The following is a 14,867-nucleotide window of genomic DNA, read 5'->3' on the forward strand; positions in this document are numbered from 1 at the left end:
TCTGTCATTGCAGTTTAGCATTTTTTGGGAAGACTCATGTACTGGAGGCAGCTAAGCAGAGTGATCACATTAAATCAAATTTTAACCACACTGCTAAACCTAATTAGTGACGCAGCGGTCTAAGGGACTGCATCGCAGTGCAAGAGGCGTCACTACAGTCCCTGGTTCGAATCCAGGCTGTATCATATTTTGCCGGCATTGGGGGTCCCATAGGGCAGCGCACAATTTTATTTTTATTTTACCTTTATTTAACTAGGCAAGTCAGTTAAGAACAAATTCTTATTTTCAATGATGGCCTAGGAACAGTGGGTTAACTGCCTTGTTCAGGAGCAGAACGACAGATTTTTACCTTGTCAGCTTGGGGATTCAATCTTGCAACCTTTCGGTTACTAGTCCAACACTCTAACCACTAGGCTACCTGCCGCCCCAGTATATAACAAGATTTATCCATTGGCCCAGCGTCGTCCGGGTTTGGCTGGGGTAGGCCGTCATTGTAAGTAAGAATTTGTTCTTAACTGACTTGCCTAGTTAAAATAAATGTTAAGTTAAAAAATAAATTAAGACCAAAAGGCAATATCTTTTCATGAATTTTTACAATTTAGCCAATTTTGACTTTGCAGCTGGCCCATCTAGTAGAAATCGCTCAGTTCTGCCTCCAGTACAAGACTCATCCAACAAACATCTCTGCCATTGTGATTGTTCCTGTGGTGGGAGTGTCCTTTCAGCAGCAGCTGTGTGGGTTAAATATAAACAAAGAAGGAGTCTAAGCTAGAGCCCCATCCCTGCCCAAATCTGTCCAGGTTAAGCAGATCATTCATTATTAAGCAAGTGAGGAGTTTCTTAATGGGGGGCAATGAGACAGTGTTGAATTTAGTCAAGATAACCATGGATTGCTATTTTGATACTTGAGGCTGATTTGATCTAATAGAAGTTTGGTAATGCTTAGGTTGTTACCAATGTACTGCTAAGTGTGATTCACGTGACATCCCGGCAACTTTGAGAAAGAAGACTTTATATCGGAGTTGTCCCTATTGAAATTTGAGAAGGTATATGCATAATCATGAGGCTAGCATAGCTTCTCACACTCCATTGAACACAGGCAGTTGACATCAACACCCCTCATAGAATATTCTTTTAAATATTTTTTTTATATATAACGAGATGTATCTACCAATCCAAAAAGGACTAGGCAGGAGATTGACAACCCGCTGTTCCGCTCTGTGGACAACTGATCCCATTGTTAGGGCGGAGACATACAGATGTAGGATCTTAATTTGAGCCATTTTTCTACAGCAGGAAAATAAACCTGCAGGAACAGGAAATGTGAAGTATTATAGGGATCATAATTAATGGACATTTTTGTAGGGGTTGGTACATTTTACGTAAAGGGAAAATCAAGTCTGAAATTTCAAAGTGGAAATTACGAACTTCAAAGGCCTTTTTAAACCTCAAATACACTACAAGTTTTACAATTCTTGCATTGCAGGAAAGTTCACCCTGTTGCAGGAGATCATATTAAGATCCTACGTCTATAAGCATCTCGTCATTATATCCATATCTCTTGTATAAATGACTGGGCACCAAGGACTGGAGAGACGGTACTGGGAACAGGAGCTGTGTGTGGGAGCACGTATGTGCGTATGTTGATGCAGTAGGTCCTGTGTGTTTGTGACAATGTCAGAACCATAGAGGGATCGGACCTCATTCTGAAACCTCCTTTTCTTCCTCTAAATATTTGTCCAGTGGTCATCCTGTGCGTGCGTGCGTGCCTCTGACACAAAAGTTAGTGTTAAACATTTTGACGCCTGATCTAAACAGACATGCTCTTGCAAAGATTGATTGTTTGTATTTTTCCTCTAGGACCTCACATGACAGTGATGCCCTGGTCTATTTGTGAGTTCAGTTTGTTAACAGAAGAACAGTAGAAATGTGCCTTTTGATATTCCCATTCGTCAAGTCCATCTCAATGGATTGCTCCTACCAGTCTGGCTTTAATGTAATTGCTGTCTTTAGCAATGGCTGTGTCTCCCGTTGTCTGGTTGTTGCTTGGTCCTGTTAAAATCTGCCTACTGTCGTCATAAACAGAACAGTTGCTCTATAGTTTCCTCAGTGTTCTGCATACTGTATGCATAATTTAGTACACCAGAATGTCATGTTAACCACATGATCCATCTGTCTACTCTTGTACTGCAGGTGAACATGCGGAGGACATCTTCGGAGAGCTGTTCAACGAGGCCAACACATTCTACCTGAGAGCCAACTCCCTGCAGGACCGCATCGACCGTCTGGCTGTCAAGGTCACCCAGCTGGACTCCACTGTGGAGGAAGGTGAGACGGGTTAGAGGTCACAAGAAACAGGAAGTGGTGTCATTACTGGTTGCCACAGGGATGTGAGGTCCTTTGCATGAGTGAGTTAAGTCAGGTGTGGAAAAAGTGCTGAAACTGAGGATGTACAGTGCATTCGGAAAGTGTTCACACCCCTTGACTTAGTCCACATTGTGTTACATTGCAGCCGTATTCGAAATTGTATTCAATTGTTTTTTTTCCCCCCCTCATGAATCTACACACAATACCCCATAATGACAAAACAAAAACAGGTTTTTAGAAATATTACATTTCCATAAGTATTCAGACTCTTTACTCAATACTTTGTTGAAGCAGCTATTACAGCCTCAAGTCTTCTTCGGGATGACGCTACAAGCTTGGCAGACCTGTCTTTGGGGATTTTCTCCCATTCTTCTCTGCAGATCCTCTCAAGCTCTGTCAGGTTGGATGGGGAGCGTCGCTACACAGCTATTTTCAGGTCTCTCCTGAAATGATCAATCGGGTTCATGTCCGGGCTCTGGCTGGGCCACTCAAGGACATTCAGAGACTTGTCCAAAAGCCATTCCTGCGTTGTCTTGGCTCTACTTAGGGTCGTTGTCCTGTTGGAAGGTGAACCTTCGCCCCAGTCTGAGGTCCTGAGCGCTCTGGAGCAGGTTTTCATCAAGGACCTCTCTGTACTTTGCTCCGTTCATCTTTCCATCGATCCTGACTAGTCTCCCAATCCCTGCCACTGAAAAATATCCCCACAGCATGATGCTGCCACCACCATGCTTCACCGTAGGGATGGTGTCAGGTTTCCTCCTTTGCATTCAGGCCAAAAAGTTCAGTCTTGATTTCATCAGACCAGAGAATCTTATTTCTCATGGTCTGAGTGTCCTTTAGGTGCCTTTTGGCAAACTCCAAGTGGGCTGTCATGTGCCTTTTACTGAGGAGTGGCTTCCGTCTGGCCACGCTACAATAAAGGCCTGATTGGCGGAGTGCTGCAGAGATGGGAGAACCTTCCAGAAGGACAACCATCTCCACAGAGGAGCTCTGTCAGAGTGACCATCGGGTTCTTGGTCCCCTCCCTGACCAAGGCCCTCCTTCCCCGATTGCTCAGTTTGGCCCGGCAGCCAGCTCTAGGAAGAGTCTTGGTGGTTCCAAACTTCTATCATTGAAGAATGATGGAGGCCACTGTGTTCTTGGGGACCTTCAATGCTGCAGACGGTTTTTGGTACCCTTCCCCAGATCTGTGCCTTGACGTAATCCTGTCTAGGAGGTTTACAGACAATTCGTTCGACCTCATGGCTTGGTTTTTGCTCTGACATGCACTGTCAACTGTGGGGCCTTATATAGACATTTTTTACATTTTAGTCATTTAGCAGACGCTCTTATCCAGAGCGACTTACAGTAGTGAACGCATACATTTCAATTCAATTCATTTCATAAATTTTTTTTTGGACAGGTGTGTGCCTTTCCAAAGCATGTCCAATCAATTGAATTTACCACAGGTGGACTCCAATCAAGTTGTAGAAACATCTCAAGGATGATCAATGGAAACAGGATTCACCTGAGCTAAATTTTGAGTCTCATAGCAAAGCATCTGAATACTTATGTAAATAAGGTGTTTCTGTTTTTACATTTTTAATACAAAAATGTGTAAAAACCTGTTTTCACTGTCATTATGGGGTATTGTGTGTGGATTCATGAGAATTAAAAAAAAATCAGAGTAAGGCTGTAATGTAACAAAATGTGGAAAAGGGAAGGAGTCTGAATACTTTCCGAATACACCGTAGAAATACTTTTCTCACACCCTGTCTGCCCCCCTCTCTTTTCTCCCATATCTCCCTAACCCTCTCTTTCTCTTGGTCCCTCTCTCTCTGTTTGTCCTCCCTCCCGCTCGCCCTCTTTCTCTTGTTTATTCTCTCGCGCTCTTTTTCTCCGTTTGTCATCTCTCTCTGTCCTCAGTCTCTCTGCAGGACATTAACATGAAGAAGGCATTTAAGAGCAGTACTGCCCAGGACCAGCAGGTGGTGTCCACGAGGAGCGTTCCCATTCCTGTCAAGGAGATGTACAACCTGAGTGATAAACCTCCACCTCTCAACATCCTTTCCAAATATAGGTGGGTTATCTCCCCCTCCCTTTCTATGATCGGTCTAACCTCTCTACTACCCAGGGCAGTGTATACCACAGGAGGCTGCTGGGGGGAGGACGGGTCATAATAATGTCCGGAACAGAGCAATTGGAATGGCATCAACACCTTCAAACCGTGTGTTTGATGTATTTGATACCATTCCACTAATTCTGTTCCAGTCATTACCACGAGCCCGTTCTCCCCAATTAAGGTGCCACCAACTTCCTGTGGCGTAAACCCAGAGTCTCATAATGGAATGTTGTGGACTTCATTTTCCATAAACCCTGAGCCGTGTTTGCCCTTTGACCCTGTAGGGATGACCACAAGGAGGGGCTGAAGTTCTACACTGACCCCTCCTACTTCTTCGACCTGTGGAGAGAAACAATGCTGCAGGACACAGAGGACAAGAGGAAGGAGAAGAGGAAGAACAAAGTAAAGTCTAAAGTTCTCTATCTTTCTTTCTTTATCTCTTCCTCCTTCTCTTTGTCTCCACCTTTCTCTTCCTCCCTTTCTCCACTAATATGTCTCTCCTTCAGGAGCAGAAGCGTTGTGTGGACGGGACGTTGCAAAGGGAGGTGAAGAAGGTGCGTAAGGCTCGGAACCGTCGTCAGGAGTGGAATATGTTGGCCCTGGATAAGGAGCTGAGGCCAGACCACCGCCACACACACTCGCTCCACCAGGGGCCCACCTCCGAGGGATCACTGTCCCCTGAGATGAGGTCAGTCCACACACACTCGCTCCACCAGGGGCCCACCTCCGAGGGATCACTGTCCCCTGAGATGAGGTCAGTCCACACACACTCGCTCCACCAGGGGCCCACCTCTGAGGGATCACTGTCCCCTGAGATGAGGTCAGTCCACACACACTCGCTCCACCAGGGGCCCACCTCCGAGGGATCACTGTCCCCTGAGATGAGGTCAGTCCACACACACTCGCTCCACCAGGGGCCCACCTCTGGAGGGATCACTGTCCCCTGAGATGAGGTCAGTCCACACACACTCGCTCCACCAGGGGCCCACCTCCAAGGGATCACTGTCCCTTGAGATGAGGTCAGTCCACACACACTCGCTCCACCAGGGGCCCACCTCCAAGGGATCACTGTCCCCTGAGATGAGGTCAGTCCACACACACTCGCTCCACCAGGGGCCCACCTCCGGAGGGATCACTATCCCCTGAGATGAGGTCAGTCCACACACACTCGCTCCACCAGGGGCCCACCTCCGGAGGGATCACTGTCCCCTGAGATGAGGTCAGTCCACACACACTCGCTCCACCAGGGGCCCAACTCCGAGGGATCACTGTCCCCTGAGATGAGGTCAGTCCACACACACTCGCTCCACCAGGGGCCCACCTCCGAGGGATCACTGTCCCCTGAGATGAGGTCAGTCCACACACACTCGCTCCACCAGGGGCCCACCTCCGGAGGGATCACTGTCCCCTGAGATGAGGTCAGTCCACACACACTCGCTCCACCAGGGGCCCACCTCCGAGGGATCACTGACCCCTGAGATGAGGTCAGTCCACACACACTCGCTCCACCAGGGGCCCACCTCCGGAGGGATCACTGTCCCCTGAGATGAGGTCAGTCCACACACACTCGCTCCACCAGGGGCCCACCTCCGGAGGGATCACTGTCCCCTGAGATGAGGTCAGTCCACACACACTCGCTCCACCAGGGGCCCACCTCCGAGGGATCACTGACCCCTGAGATGAGGTCAGTCCACACACACTCGCTCCACCAGGGGCCCACCTCCGGAGGGATCACTGTCCCCTGAGATGAGGTCAGTCCACACACACTCGCTCCACCAGGGGCCCACCTCCGGAGGGATCACTGTCCCCTGAGATGAGGTCAGTCCACACACACTCGCTCCACCAGGGGCCCACCTCCGAGGGATCACTGTCCCCTGAGATGAGGTCAGTCCAAACACACACACACTTGCATACATATGATGAGATGAGGTCAATGAAAAGTTTACACATGATACATTTGCATTTATAACATAATGTATGAAATGTAAAAAAGTATGGAATAATTACTTTTCTGTATAGATGATTACCCACTTCATAAGGTGTTTTCCCAGTGCTGTGATAGTTTCGTCTCCCTCTGCTGTTCAGGGAGAATTGACAGTCCTCTTATTCCCCCTGCTGGCCGTGCAGTAACGTTTTCTCTCTCCTAGGGGTCTTGGGCCTGATCACATGGACCAACACCACTACCCTAACTCAACCAGCCATGCTGGTCATGCCTTCACATACTCCGGCCCACCCCCGAGTCTCCTGGCTGCTCAGCTGGCTGCCCAGGGACATGCCACTCTGGACAAGGACTATAGGGGAGCCTCCCTGGGTCGCCCCCACGATGCTCCACCCCCTCCCCCACCCACTGAGAACATGAACGGATCTCTGCCACCTGTGGACTACAGGTCAGCAAGTGCACAGACACACACATACATAAACATCCTGTCAGACAGACAGATGTGTAAATGCACACTCAAATAAACATTAAAACGTGCACACAGACAAATCCATGTGCACTCTTCTGTTGTCACTCTTGGGTTTGGGTGAGTCTTGTCAGGGGAAATCTGATCTGATGACGAACAACAGGCTTAACTCTCTCTGGGACTAAGCTTTAGGGTTATACTGTCACACAAACAAACCGAGTACAGCGCTGGTTCACTCAACTGCCTTGGTCTTGGCACAACTCCCCTATAAACTCTGTGCAAATAATGGCATCCTGTTATTCATTCTTCTTCGGATGTTAGTATGACATCGCTATAAGTCAGATGTTTTTGTGGAGAGGCAGATAAACAAGATACTTTCTATTTCTGAAATGGTTATGATGATTAATACAGTATAATGCTTCATGGCCACGGTCTCACTTTGTCCCTTCTTTCTCTCTCTCTCTCGCTCTCTCCCTCTCTCCCTCTCTTCCTCTCTACCTTCTCTCCCTCTCTCTTTCAGTATGATGGAGGGATATGGAAACGGCCCTCCTCCCACACCTCTCATGCCATCAGCACAATCTGCCTTTGCCATGCCCCCCGGAGGACCACTTCCTCCTCCAGGACCAGTGGGATCAGCCGGTGGCTATGCTCCGACCCCACCACCACTCACTGGGTCCCTGGTGACTCCACCTCCCCCTATACCTCCGCCCCCTCCTCCAGGCTCCTCCTACTCTACCACTCCCAAGATGTCCTCCGTGCCCCACATTGCCCAGCCTGTTAATGATGCTCGTAGTGATCTGCTGGCTGCCATACGCATGGGTAAGAGTGTGTCTCTCCATCTAACCCTCTCTGTCTCTGTAGCAGGGCTAGTCAGTCAGGTCAGGTCAGGTCAGGTCAGGTCAGGTCAGGTCAGGTCTTGTCTTGTCTTGTCTTGTCTTGTCTTGTCTTGTCTTGTCTTGTCTTGTCTTGTCTTGTCTAGACTAGACTATGGGCTAATACGTTTTGCATCGCCTGGTAACCCGGGTGGGTGGATATTTCACTTTTGGACCAATGGAATGGCCTAAAATTAGAAAACTGCACTCACCTGGGGCCCTGGGCCATGCCTTTTCTGTCTGACTTACTGGCTGGCTGGCTGTGTCTGTCTGTCTCTCTCCCTGGCTGTAGGTATCTAGTTGAAGTGTGTCTGTATCTAACTGTCTCTCCCTGGCTGTAGGTATCTAGTTGAAGTGTGTCTGTATCTAACGGTCTCCCCCTGACTGTAGGTATCTAGTTGAAGTGTGTCTGTATCTAACTGTCTCTCCCTGGCTGTAGGTATCTAGTTGAAGTGTGTCTGTATCTAACTCTCTCTCTCCCTGGCTGTAGGTATCTAGTTGAAGTGTGTCTGTATCTAACTGTCTCTCCCTGACTGTAGGTATCTAGTTGAAGTGTGTCTGTATCTAACTGTCTCTCTCCCTGGCTGTAGGTATCTAGTTGAAGTGTGTCTGTATCTAACTGTCTCTCCCTGGCTGTAGGTATCTAGTTGAAGTGTGTCTGTATCTAACTGTCTCTCTCCCTGGCTGTAGGTATCTAGTTGAAGTGTGTCTGTATCTAACTGTCTCTCTCCCTGGCTGTAGGTATCTAGTTGAAGTGTGTCTGTATCTAACTGTCTCTCTCCCTGACTGTAGGTATCTAGTTGAGCTGTGTCTGTATCTGTCTCTCTCCCTGACTGTAGGTATCTAGTTGAAGTGTGTCTGTATCTAACTGTCTCTCCCTGGCTGTAGGTATCTAGTTGAGCTGTGTCTGTATCTAACTGTCTCTCCCTGACTGTAGGTATCTAGTTGAAGTGTGTCTGTATCTAACTGTCTCTCCCTGGCTGTAGGTATCTAGTTGAAGTGTGTCTGTATCTAACTGTCTCTCCCTGACTGTAGGTATCTAGTTGAAGTGTGTCTGTATCTAACTCTCTCTCTCCCTGGCTGTAGGTATCTAGTTGAAGTGTGTCTGTATCTAACTGTCTCTCCCTGACTGTAGGTATCTAGTTGAGCTGTGTCTGTATCTAACTGTCTCTCCCTGACTGTAGGTATCTAGTTGAAGTGTGTCTGTATCTAACTCTCTCTCTCCCTGGCTGTAGGTATCTAGTTGAGCTGTGTCTGTATCTAACTGTCTCTCTCCCTGGCTGTAGGTATCTAGTTGAAGTGTGTCTGTATCTAACTGTCTCTCTCCCTGACTGTAGGTATCTAGTTGAAGTGTGTCTGTATCTAACTGTCTCTCCCTGACTGTAGGTATCTAGTTGAAGTGTGTCTGTATCTAACGGTCTCTCCCTGACTGTAGGTATCTAGTTGAAGTGTGTCTGTATCTAACTGTCTCTCCCTGGCTGTAGGTATCTAGTTGAAGTGTGTCTGTATCTAACTCTCTCTCTCCCTGGCTGTAGGTATCTAGTTGAAGTGTGTCTGTATCTAACTGTCTCTCCCTGACTGTAGGTATCTAGTTGAAGTGTGTCTGTATCTAACTGTCTCTCCCTGGCTGTAGGTATCTAGTTGAAGTGTGTCTGTATCTAACTGTCTCTCTCCCTGGCTGTAGGTATCTAGTTGAAGTGTGTCTGTATCTAACGGTCTCTCTTTGGCTGTAGGTATCTAGTTGAAGTGTGTCTGTATCTAACTGTCTCTCTCCCTTACTGTAGGTATCTAGTTGAAGTGTGTCTGTATCTGTCTCTCTCCCTGGCTGTAGGTATCTAGTTGAAGTGTGTCTGTATCTAACTGTCTCTCCCTGGCTGTAGGTATCTAGTTGAAGTGTGTCTGTATCTAACTGTCTCTCTCCCTGGCTGTAGGTATCTAGTTGAAGTGTGTCTGTAACTGTCTCTCCCTGGCTGTAGGTATCTAGTTGAAGTGTGTCTGTATCTAACTGTCTCTCTCCCTGACTGTAGGTATCTGGTTGAAGTGTGTCTGTATCTGTCTCTCTCCCTGGCTGTAGGTATCTAGTTGAAGTGTGTCTGTATCTAACTGTCTCTCTCCCTGACTGTAGGTATCTAGTTGAAGTGTGTCTGTATCTAACGGTCTCTCCCTGGCTGTAGGTATCTAGTTGAAGTGTGTCTGTATCTAACTGTCTCTCTCCCTGACTGTAGGTATCTAGTTGAAGTGTGTCTGTATCTGTCTCTCTCCCTGGCTGTAGGTATCTAGTTGAAGTGTGTCTGTATCTAACTGTCTCTCCCTGGCTGTAGGTATCTAGTTGAAGTGTGTCTGTATCTGTCTCTCTCCCTGGCTGTAGGTATCTAGTTGAAGTGTGTCTGTATCTAACTGTCTCTCTCCCTGACTGTAGGTATCTAGTTGAAGTGTGTTTGTATCTAACTGTCTCTCCCTGGCTGTAGGTATCTAGTTGAAGTGTGTCTGTATCTAACTGTCTCTCCCTGACTGTAGGTATCTAGTTGAAGTGTGTCTGTATCTAACTGTCTCTCTCCCTGGCTGTAGGTATCTAGTTGAAGTGTGTCTGTATCTAACTGTCTCTCCCTGACTGTAGGTATCTAGTTGAAGTGTGTCTGTATCTAACTGTCTCTCCCTGACTGTAGGTATCTAGTTGAAGTGTGTCTGTATCTAACTGTCTCTCCCTGACTGTAGGTATCTAGTTGAGCTGTGTCTGTATCTAACTGTCTCTCTCCCTGGCTGTAGGTATCTAGTTGAAGTGTGTCTGTATCTAACTGTCTCTCTCCCTGACTGTAGGTATCTAGTTGAAGTGTGTCTGTATCTAACGGTCTCTCCCTGGCTGTAGGTATCTAGTTGAAGTGTGTCTGTATCTAACTGTCTCTCCCTGGCTGTAGGTATCTAGATGAAGTGTGTCTGTATCTAACTGTCTCTCCCTGGCTGTAGGTATCTAGTTGAAGTGTGTCTGTATCTAACTGTCTCTCCCTGGCTGTAGGTATCTAGTTGAAGTGTGTCTGTATCTAACTGTCTCTCCCTGACTGTAGGTATCTAGTTGAAGTGTGTCTGTATCTAACTGTCTCTCTCCCTGACTGTAGGTATCTAGTTGAAGTGTGTCTGTATCTAACTGTCTCTCCCTGGCTGTAGGTATCTAGTTGAAGTGTGTCTGTATCTAACTGTCTCTCCCTGGCTGTAGGTATCTAGTTGAAGTGTGTCTGTATCTAACTGTCTCTCTCCCTGACTGTAGGTATCTAGTTGAAGTGTGTCTGTATCTAACTGTCTCTCCCTGACTGTAGGTATCTAGTTGAAGTGTGTCTGTATCTAACTGTCTCTCCCTGGCTGTAGGTATCTAGTTGAAGTGTGTCTGTATCTAACTCTCTCTCTCCCTGGCTGTAGGTATCTAGTTGAAGTGTGTCTGTATCTAACTGTCTCTCCCTGACTGTAGGTATCTAGTTGAAGTGTGTCTGTATCTAACTGTCTCTCTCCCTGGCTGTAGGTATCTAGTTGAAGTGTGTCTGTATCTAACTGTCTCTCCCTGACTGTAGGTATCTAGTTGAAGTGTGTCTGTATCTAACTGTCTCTCTCCCTGACTGTAGGTATCTAGTTGAAGTGTGTCTGTATCTAACTGTCTCTCCCTGGCTGTAGGTATCTAGTTGAAGTGTGTCTGTATCTAACTGTCTCTCCCTGACTGTAGGTATCTAGTTGAAGTGTGTCTGTATCTAACTGTCTCTCTCCCTGACTGTAGGTATCTAGTTGAAGTGTGTCTGTATCTAACTGTCTCTCTCCCTGACTGTAGGTATCTAGTTGAGCTGTGTCTGTATCTAACTGTCTCTCCCTGGCTGTAGGTATCTAGTTGAAGTGTGTCTGTATCTAACTGTCTCTCCTTGGCTGTAGGTATCTAGTTGAAGTGTGTCTGTATCTAACTGTCTCTCCCTGACTGTAGGTATCTAGTTGAAGTGTGTCTGTATCTAACTGTCTCTCTCCCTGGCTGTAGGTATCTAGTTGAAGTGTGTCTGTATCTAACTGTCTCTCCCTGGCTGTAGGTATCTAGTTGAAGTGTGTCTGTATCTAACTGTCTCTCCCTGACTGTAGGTATCTAGTTGAAGTGTGTCTGTATCTAACTCTCTCTCTCCCTGACTGTAGGTATCTAGTTGAAGTGTGTCTGTATCTAACTGTCTCTCCCTGACTGTAGGTATCTAGTTGAAGTGTGTCTGTATCTAACTGTCTCTCCCTGGCTGTAGGTATCTAGTTGAAGTGTGTCTGTATCTAACTGTCTCTCTCCCTGACTGTAGGTATCTAGTTGAAGTGTGTCTGTGTCTAACTGTCTCTCCCTGACTGTAGGTATCTAGTTGAAGTGTGTCTGTATCTAACTGTCTCTCTCCCTGACTGTAGGTATCTAGTTGAAGTGTGTCTGTATCTAACTGTCTCTCCCTGACTGTAGGTATCTAGTTGAAGTGTGTCTGTATCTAACTGTCTCTCCCTGACTGTAGGTATCTAGTTGAAGTGTGTCTGTATCTAACTGTCTCTCCCTGGCTGTAGGTATCTAGTTGAAGTGTGTCTGTATCTAACTGTCGCTCCCTGGCTGTAGGTATCTAGTTGAAGTGTGTCTGTATCTAACTGTCTCTCTCCCTGACTGTAGGTATCTAGTTGAAGTGTGTCTGTATCTAACTGTCTCTCCCTGACTGTAGGTATCTAGTTGAAGTGTGTCTGTATCTAACGGTCTCTCCCTGACTGTAGGTATCTAGTTGAAGTGTGTCTGTATCTAACTGTCTCTCCCTGGCTGTAGGTATCTAGTTGAAGTGTGTCTGTATCTAACTGTCTCTCTCCCTGACTGTAGGTATCTAGTTGAAGTGTGTCTGTATCTAACTGTCTCTCCCTGACTGTAGGGTTCTAGTTGAAGTGTGTCTGTATCTAACTGTCTCTCCCTGGCTGTAGGTATCTAGTTGAAGTGTGTCTGTATCTAACTCTCTCTCTCCCTGGCTGTAGGTATCTAGTTGAAGTGTGTCTGTATCTAACTGTCTCTCCCTGACTGTAGGTATCTAGTTGAAGTGTGTCTGTATCTAACTGTCTCTCCCTGGCTGTAGGTATCTAGTTGAAGTGTGTCTGTATCTAACTGTCTCTCTCCCTGGCTGTAGGTATCTAGTTGAAGTGTGTCTGTATCTAACGGTCTCTCTTTGGCTGTAGGTATCTAGTTGAAGTGTGTCTGTATCTAACTGTCTCTCTCCCTTACTGTAGGTATCTAGTTGAAGTGTGTCTGTATCTGTCTCTCTCCCTGGCTGTAGGTATCTAGTTGAAGTGTGTCTGTATCTAACTGTCTCTCCCTGGCTGTAGGTATCTAGTTGAAGTGTGTCTGTATCTAACTGTCTCTCTCCCTGGCTGTAGGTATCTAGTTGAAGTGTGTCTGTAACTGTCTCTCCCTGGCTGTAGGTATCTAGTTGAAGTGTGTCTGTATCTAACTGTCTCTCTCCCTGACTGTAGGTATCTAGTTGAAGTGTGTCTGTATCTGTCTCTCTCCCTGGCTGTAGGTATCTAGTTGAAGTGTGTCTGTATCTAACTGTCTCTCTCCCTGACTGTAGGTATCTAGTTGAAGTGTGTCTGTATCTAACGGTCTCTCCCTGGCTGTAGGTATCTAGTTGAAGTGTGTCTGTATCTAACTGTCTCTCCCTGACTGTAGGTATCTAGTTGAAGTGTGTCTGTATCTAACTGTCTCTCCCTGGCTGTAGGTATCTAGTTGAAGTGTGTCTGTATCTAACTGTCTCTCCCTGACTGTAGGTATCTAGTTGAAGTGTGTCTGTATCTAACTGTCTCTCCCCCTTACTGTAGGTATCTAGTTGAAGTGTGTCTGTATCTGTCTCTCTCCCTGGCTGTAGGTATCTAGTTGAAGTGTGTCTGTATCTAACTGTCTCTCCCTGGCTGTAGGTATCTAGTTGAAGTGTGTCTGTATCTGTCTCTCTCCCTGGCTGTAGGTATCTAGTTGAAGTGTGTCTGTATCTAACTGTCTCTCTCCCTGACTGTAGGTATCTAGTTGAAGTGTGTTTGTATCTAACTGTCTCTCCCTGGCTGTAGGTATCTAGTTGAAGTGTGTCTGTATCTAACTGTCTCTCCCTGACTGTAGGTATCTAGTTGAAGTGTGTCTGTATCTAACTGTCTCTCTCCCTGGCTGTAGGTATCTAGTTGAAGTGTGTCTGTATCTAACTGTCTCTCCCTGACTGTAGGTATCTAGTTGAAGTGTGTCTGTATCTAACTGTCTCTCCCTGACTGTAGGTATCTAGTTGAAGTGTGTCTGTATCTAACTGTCTCTCCCTGACTGTAGGTATCTAGTTGAGCTGTGTCTGTATCTAACTGTCTCTCTCCCTGGCTGTAGGTATCTAGTTGAAGTGTGTCTGTATCTAACTGTCTCTCTCCCTGACTGTAGGTATCTAGTTGAAGTGTGTCTGTATCTAACGGTCTCTCCCTGGCTGTAGGTATCTAGTTGAAGTGTGTCTGTATCTAACTGTCTCTCCCTGGCTGTAGGTATCTAGATGAAGTGTGTCTGTATCTAACTGTCTCTCCCTGGCTGTAGGTATCTATTTGAAGTGTGTCTGTATCTAACTGTCTCTCCCTGGCTGTAGGTATCTAGTTGAAGTGTGTCTGTATCTAACTGTCTCTCCCTGACTGTAGGTATCTAGTTGAAGTGTGTCTGTATCTAACTGTCTCTCTCCCTGACTGTAGGTATCTAGTTGAAGTGTGTCTGTATCTAACTGTCTCTCCCTGGCTGTAGGTATCTAGTTGAAGTGTGTCTGTATCTAACTGTCTCTCCCTGGCTGTAGGTATCTAGTTGAAGTGTGTCTGTATCTAACTCTCTCTCTCCCTGACTGTAGGTATCTAGTTGAAGTGTGTCTGTATCTAACTGTCTCTCTCCCTGGCTGTAGGTATCTAGTTGAAGTGTGTCTGTATCTAACTGTCTCTCCCTGGCTGTAGGTATCTAGTTGAAGTGTGTCTGTATCTAACTGTCTCTCTCCCTGGCTGTAGGTATCTAGTTGAAGTGTGTCTGTATCTAACGGTCTCTCCCTGGCTGTAGGTATCTAGTTGAGCTGTGTCTGTATCTATCTGTCTCTCTCCCTGACT

General features: G+C 46.6%; 1 protein-coding gene across 4 annotated transcripts in view; it reads left to right on the forward strand.

Annotated features, from left to right (window-relative positions):
• The window catches only part of wasf3b (WASP family member 3b), a 32,966-nt gene that overhangs the window by 15,032 nt on the left and 3,067 nt on the right, over positions 1 to 14,867 (forward strand). For all 4 annotated transcript variants that reach the window (XM_014159463.3, XM_014159461.3, XM_014159460.3 and 1 more), the window contains 6 exons: positions 2,194 to 2,328; positions 4,273 to 4,426; positions 4,753 to 4,870; positions 4,975 to 5,156; positions 6,616 to 6,855; positions 7,394 to 7,692. In XM_014159463.3, the coding sequence (XP_014014938.1) occupies positions 2,194 to 2,328; positions 4,273 to 4,426; positions 4,753 to 4,870; positions 4,975 to 5,156; positions 6,616 to 6,855; positions 7,394 to 7,692 (1,128 nt within the window). The remainder of the gene's footprint in view (positions 1 to 2,193; positions 2,329 to 4,272; positions 4,427 to 4,752; positions 4,871 to 4,974; positions 5,157 to 6,615; positions 6,856 to 7,393; positions 7,693 to 14,867) is intronic.

This window comes from Salmo salar, chromosome 19 (assembly GCF_965601325.2).
Source record: "Salmo salar chromosome 19, fSalSal1, whole genome shotgun sequence".
In the NCBI taxonomy this organism is placed as follows: domain Eukaryota; kingdom Metazoa; phylum Chordata; class Actinopteri; order Salmoniformes; family Salmonidae; genus Salmo; species Salmo salar.